Raw genomic sequence first — 6697 nt, forward strand, 5'->3', positions numbered from 1 at the left:
TTGATAACAATTTTTTTTTCATAAAATAATAATAATTTTTTATTTAGTAATATTATAATTTTTAATACAAAAGTAATTCTAAAGTTTTTCACATATAATAATAAAAATAATCAAAGAATTTACAGCCTAAACCTGAACTTACAACTACTATTTCTAATACTGATGGCGTTATTGGCAGATAAGCTGTCCACATCTAGCTTGCACTTGACCGAGAATTTCACCTTCATTAGCTTCAACCTCCCAAGCTTGATTCTCACTGGCTGCTTTACCCTAAGATTCAAAGGAATGATTCCAGTCTCCTGCCGCTGCTGTTGCAGGGAAGTAAACAACCCATTTGCGTCCTGTGTTTGCCCTGTTAATGGGACGATAAGCAATGTCGTGTTCCGGTGTCCCTGGTAGAATTTTGGCAGTGACCCTTCACATAGTTTCGTTCCTGTGTACCAAACACTTATATGGCTCCCTCCCTCGTAGTAGATTCCGATTTTCTTGTTTGGATTTTTTGCGGTAATTGTCACATCAAACGTAGCAGATAAGCTTGAATCGCCACTGAGATTGAACTGGGTTATTTGGAGTCTATCCACGGAATAATCTGGGAGTTTTGGCAGGAAAACAAGGTAGAGGATTCCGGCAACGACTCCGATTATAACTATAAGGAGCAAGACAATACTGAGAGTCCAACACAAGCACTTGCAGCAACATCTTCTTCTCTTGGGTGGTTTAGAGTGCATCACTGGAATGGTACGCTGTAATGGAGGAAAATGCTCAACAAGATCGCCATTGTCGGACTTGGAAGAGTTCCTAGGCATTAATGGAACAGTGGGCGGCTGTGCTGCCTCCACATCTTGGGTGACTGGATAAATTTTCTGCTGATCTGCCATTGATTGATGTTGAAACAAAAAATCAACAATTAATTGCCAAGAATTGCGTAAATTCTTCTTTCTTGTTGTTTTTGCCTAGTGGAAGTTCTCTTGTAATAATTTCTGATGCAGATTTTATGAGGAAAGGTCTTACAGGAGGATTTATTAGGTCACTGTTGAAGCTTCCTTTCTTTGACTTTTGCAGCACGTTTGTCTTCTCTAATTAAAACTTGAAAGCCCATAAAAAATCCAGGGAGTCTTCCCTAATAGAATAACAAGAAATTGGACGTGAACAGAGATAGATCAATCAAATAAAGCAAAGACTGGCAAGTCAATAATAGAATCAATTATAATAACATGATTCAATAAAAGCAACTGTAGTGTTATATTTTTTACAATAAAAAAAAGGAGATTTGAATAATATGTAAGTATATATATCATATATTATAAAAAAATAATTATAATAAATATAAAAAAAAAAAAAAAAAAATAATAAAAAAAAATATAATATTAAGCTAAGCTTAAGCTTATAGAGGAAGAAGAAGAAATAGAAAGTTGAAAAAACTGGCGCGATTCATTCAATAATTTATTTTTTTTAATATAACTTTTTTAAAAAAAAAAATAATCAATTATCATTTTGTTTTTGTTGCTTTATGAAGTAATATACTTTTATCTTTCTTCTTTTCTTTCACACATTTTTTTATAAAAAAAAAAAAAAAAAATAAAAAAAAAAAAAAAAAAAAAAAAAAAAAAAAAAAAAAAACAATTTTATTATGATAAATTATAAATAATATTAGTTTCAGGATTGATAATGATAATTTATCTTTAACTAATTAAACCAAAGAAGTAGAATTAAACAGTGTTGAAAGTTGATCATCTATGAATCAGGATACCACTTTATTTTAATAAATACATAAATATACATGTAATATTTATATATATTTTTTCAAATATTATATATAGCGCTAGGTTTACTAATTTTCAAATAAGTTTATAAATGAATTTTCATAAGCCCCTTGTGTCATGGTTCTTTCCTCTTAGCCTCTTAATTATTAATTTTTTTTAGGAATTAATTATTAATTTTATGTCTATAAATTTAGTGCTAAAATATAAGTTTATTTAGATTTGGGCGGATTACATAGATGAATATGACCTCCATCGACTTAAAATTTGCTTTTTTTTTTTTTGAATATCAATCCTACATTTCTAAGGATTAAAAATGTTTTTTTCTAGAAGGTTGGGGGATTAAAAAAATCATTGTTGGATTATGAGATCTTGTCTGATTCAAACCCATTTAATTATATTTTCTTTTTTAATTTAATGGAACACAATAAATTATAATTGATAGATTACACAATGAAATTAATTTTGTCTTGAGCACTAGTTTTTTAGGTGAAATTAGATTCGATTCATTTTCTCTATATGATATTAGAGTTTACACTATTCAATATTAGATCACTCACAAATATATTTACTTATAAACTTCATGCTCCTAATATTGATGCTTGAATGTGAGGATATATTGTTTCATATTGGTTTGGTATAAAAATTATATGTTAAATATAAGACTTTAATAAATTATTATTTTGAGTTAACTTTTCAAATTAAGTTAGGCACAATCCATTTTCTCTGCACCAAACACTTATGAGTATATTTTTTTAATACTATAAAAATAATTTGTTATCTTATTTACCCTAATCATTTCATATTTATTCTTAAATTCACAATTTTTTTAAAAAAAATATATAACACTGAAATAGCATTAATTCAATAATATTAAGTCATTTTTAAATAAAAAATGTAACACTCCTCACCCGACTACAGTGTAGCCGAGCAAGGCATGCTACATTCGGTGTCGGAGTACCCTAACTTATCTTACTTTATTGCTTTAAAAATTTTATTCTCGTTATATTTAATATTGATTATTTTTCGATGGAGAAATTAACGGAGTTTCCCCTATTTTATTATAGTTTGACGTGTTTTACTATTAACCTATTTGAAAATTTCAATAATATTTTACAATAAAAATCTCATCAATTATTCTCATTATTCAGATCTCATTCATATATCTCAATTTCATATTTATTTCCATGCATTTCCATTCATGCACAATTTATATTTATAAGTTCTTAAGTTTCATGAATTTACATGATTTATAGACAGATTACATAAATTCATAATTTGCATGATCTACAAATTAATTACAGTTCCATAATCTATATTTCAACATACAATTCATAGTTTACATTACAAAAAATAACTAATTATAATATACAAAATACATAATATGACCTATATGGGCCCTATCTACATGCATTGCTAAGGAAGTGACAACCTTGAACACTTTGCAGATCAAACTCCAAAATCTCTGTTTAGTATTTGCTGGGCTTTAACTTTAGTACCTGGGCGAGGAAACAAATCCATCGCGCTAAGCATTGCTGCTTAGTGGTGCAATAATATAGCAAGAAAATAATATACAAATAAAGGTAGAAATAAACCATAGTTCGAAAAATTTAGATTTATAAGTAATTTAGTTTCTAATATTAACTGTCCTCTATCCTGTCATGTTCTTCTTTGGAGGTACTCAGTTCAGAAGTTTTGCATTAATAATGTACCAGATACGAATAATCTAAAATTTAAACTTATGCTTATATTCTTATGTAAGTCACATTTGTAATGTTATTTAAGTTATAATTCTTCTACTAGTCTTTTTCTCACTTCCTTGATACTTTTTAAATTGTTACAATCATTTCAAAATATTTAAAATTGTTAGAACTAATTTAATTTACTTCAGACCCTTCTAAGAAATAAATTTTTGGAGCTAATCTAATTTATTTCAGAACTTCTTACTCATTTATTTGCTTTCTAGTATTTTTAATTGCTAATATTCGTAACTTATTTTAATAAATTAGACTGTCCAAGTAACTTACAACAGGCTGACTAAACTGGATAACGAGTCGTTGGCACTGGACACCACGGTGCCTCGAGCCGTCATACCATGGGACACGGAACATCAATCACGTATGCAGTCAGTATGGCTAAAAAGCCATAATAATACATAATCGGGCATAAAAACCATGAATACGGGCATAAAAGCCATGAATATGGGCATAAAGTCATGAATACAGGCATAAAGCCTTTCACAGTACTGCTAAAACAATACCCTATTAGCATGCCAATCTATCCAATCTGACACACATGTCTAGGCAATACAAGGGTACATAATATCATTAAATATTAATATATTGTATTTTATGATTTCATTATTTCATGATAAATTTCAATTATAATTTATACATTCATTTGATCATTTATATGATCACAATTCACATCAATTATCCTTTTATACCGTTGTACTCAAAGCACTTTTCCTTTCAACGATAATGAGAACTAATGCCTCTTTCATACATTAATATGGTTCATTTATTCATTCATTATGTTATTCATATTGATCACAATTTAAAATAATGGTTCACATGTACCATTGTATTCAAAACATTTTTCTTTTCTCTCTTGATGGGAACTTAAATTCCAAATGGCACTTTAATCTCATTTATACATTTAACAATCTATTCATGTAAATTATATTTCATACTTCAAGTTGTATTGCTAATATATTATGAACTCCATTGGTGTTGGGAGTATAAATCTCAATTACCTATTCTAAGTAATCCATTAGCATTTCATGGATTCCAAATTTCATGCCATAATTTTCTCTACCAATTTAGTTTTTACACTTTGTGCCTTTGAATTACTATTCATATTACTATTCACTCAAATTATTAACTTTTTAATACATAATAAATTTATTGAACCTAAATTCACCAAGATACTACATTTTGCATTCTAAAGTTGTTGGTATTGGTTGCCAATACCATTTTAAAGCTTAGTGTTGGTTATTCACAATTTTCAGATTTCAAGCACTAAGTTTACTTTTCCATTGGTTATTTGTACAGTAGGAATTTGGCAACATTGTCTTCATGATAGTTATTTCTTATTGTGTCTAGTTACATTTCTTTTTTTGAATCACTCCATTTGGAGTTTTGGAGCTCAAGTTATGGTCATTTTACCATAACTGCCCGGATTGACCTGTACCCAGAATTTTTGGGCAATTTGGTTCTGCTATATTTGGTGACCTAAGTTTGGTTGGCAATTTGACTAGGCTATGGTTAGAATTTGGATTTGTATTCTTCATGAAAGTTGTAGGGCTATGTCTCAGCTTTCTGTTGGTAAAATTTCAGATCAATTGAACTTTTCTACACTAAGTTATGACCATTTGAACAAATACTATTCATTTGGTCATTTTCCAGGGACAGCATGTTGGTCACCGGGATTAAGGTAATTTTTAAGTCAACTTGGTTTGGTTTTCTGGGCAAGGTTTCTTCACTAAAGTTGTGCCATTATGTGTCTATTTTCATGTCTAATTGGCCTTGCACTAATTGAACCTACACAACCCAAGTTATAGCTACCCAAACATGCTGGACTCACATCTAGACCTGTAGGGCACTCAAGACAGCACACCACTTTCAATTTCAAGGCCACAATTACTTTCAATTTAGGGTTAAATTTCATCAAATGGTCACTAATTGACCATTAGAACTCCAATTAACCATTCAAACACAACATCTCCAATTTTCATACTAACCCTAATTGATCAAATCTCATTCTCATGCAAACTCAAAAAAAAAAAATTCAACTCCATTCAACTCCAATTCATATGTATACATTAATTGACATTAATATACAAACTTAATTGCAACTAAACCATCCAAACCCTAACCTTCTCTTGGCTGCCACAATTCATACATACTCCTACATAAGTGTTTTATTCAATTTCTTAACAATTTCTCATTCACTTTAACTTCCTAACAAGGAATAAGAAGAGAGATGTAAGAGTTAGCACTAACCTTTTTGAAACTAAACTTGAGCTTGTTATTCTTCAAGATTTCTCCTAGAACCATAATAATCATAATCAATTATAACTTCACTTTCCCAAATTAAATATCCAATAAAAATTCAACAGTATTTCCCCTTAAATTGGACTAAACTCTTATCATAAATCTCAAATCCACAAACCATTAATACCCAATCTGGCAGCTTATGCATTCAAATTTATATATAATGATCTAACCGTCAGATAAATCCCAAATTTTAACCATATATTCAAGACATCCCTATACAATATCAGTAAAAATTTTAACACCAAATCATCGCTAGATCATGAGATATCAAAGTATTCATTCAACCCTTCAAAATCTAAATTTTTGCAGAAATCAGTCTTACTCAGACAGCTCATGCAAAACAATTTATATCTTATAAACCACAAGTCTAAAATTCACCAAATTTTAACACAACAGCGTCAACATCCAAAATATCATTTTTATCAAATTTCATAATTTTATAAGCATCCTAACTATTTATTTTTCTCAAATTTCAGTAGCCAAAATTCAGAATTCAACCTGCAGACAGCCTCTGTTCAACAATATATTTCTCCAAATCCAACTGTGGAACAATCACCAAATTTTAACTATAACTTCTACACATACATACCTCAAACATATCCAAAAATCAACGGTACAAGTTCAGCCAAACTCACCTGGACGGAAGAGAAACATGCTGCCCTGCTGAACTGTTTCTGCTACTATTCATTTCCTTCTCCTTCTTCCTTTCTTTCTTTCTTTTCATTTTCTCTCTCTCTCTCTCTCTTGATTCGACTGAAGAAGAAGAAACCAGAATTTTTCTTTCCAATTTTCCCTCATTTAACTCTTTTTAATTGGCTTGGTGAGTTGTGATTGGTGGAGAGTGCTTTGATGACATCATATGATGTCATAATTCCTATT

The 6697-nt window shown here is 29.8% G+C and overlaps 1 protein-coding gene across 1 annotated transcript; it reads right to left on the minus strand.

Moving 5' to 3' along the window:
- LOC110666991 (NDR1/HIN1-like protein 6) lies at positions 1–993 on the minus strand. Its single transcript, XM_058137975.1, has one exon. The coding sequence runs from the start codon at positions 876–878 to the stop codon at positions 120–122; it is 759 nt and encodes a 252-aa protein (XP_057993958.1). The 5' UTR covers positions 879–993; the 3' UTR covers positions 1–119.
- Between the last annotated feature and the right edge of the window lie 5704 nt (positions 994–6697).

Source organism: Hevea brasiliensis, chromosome 16 (assembly GCF_030052815.1).
Source record: "Hevea brasiliensis isolate MT/VB/25A 57/8 chromosome 16, ASM3005281v1, whole genome shotgun sequence".
In the NCBI taxonomy this organism is placed as follows: domain Eukaryota; kingdom Viridiplantae; phylum Streptophyta; class Magnoliopsida; order Malpighiales; family Euphorbiaceae; genus Hevea; species Hevea brasiliensis.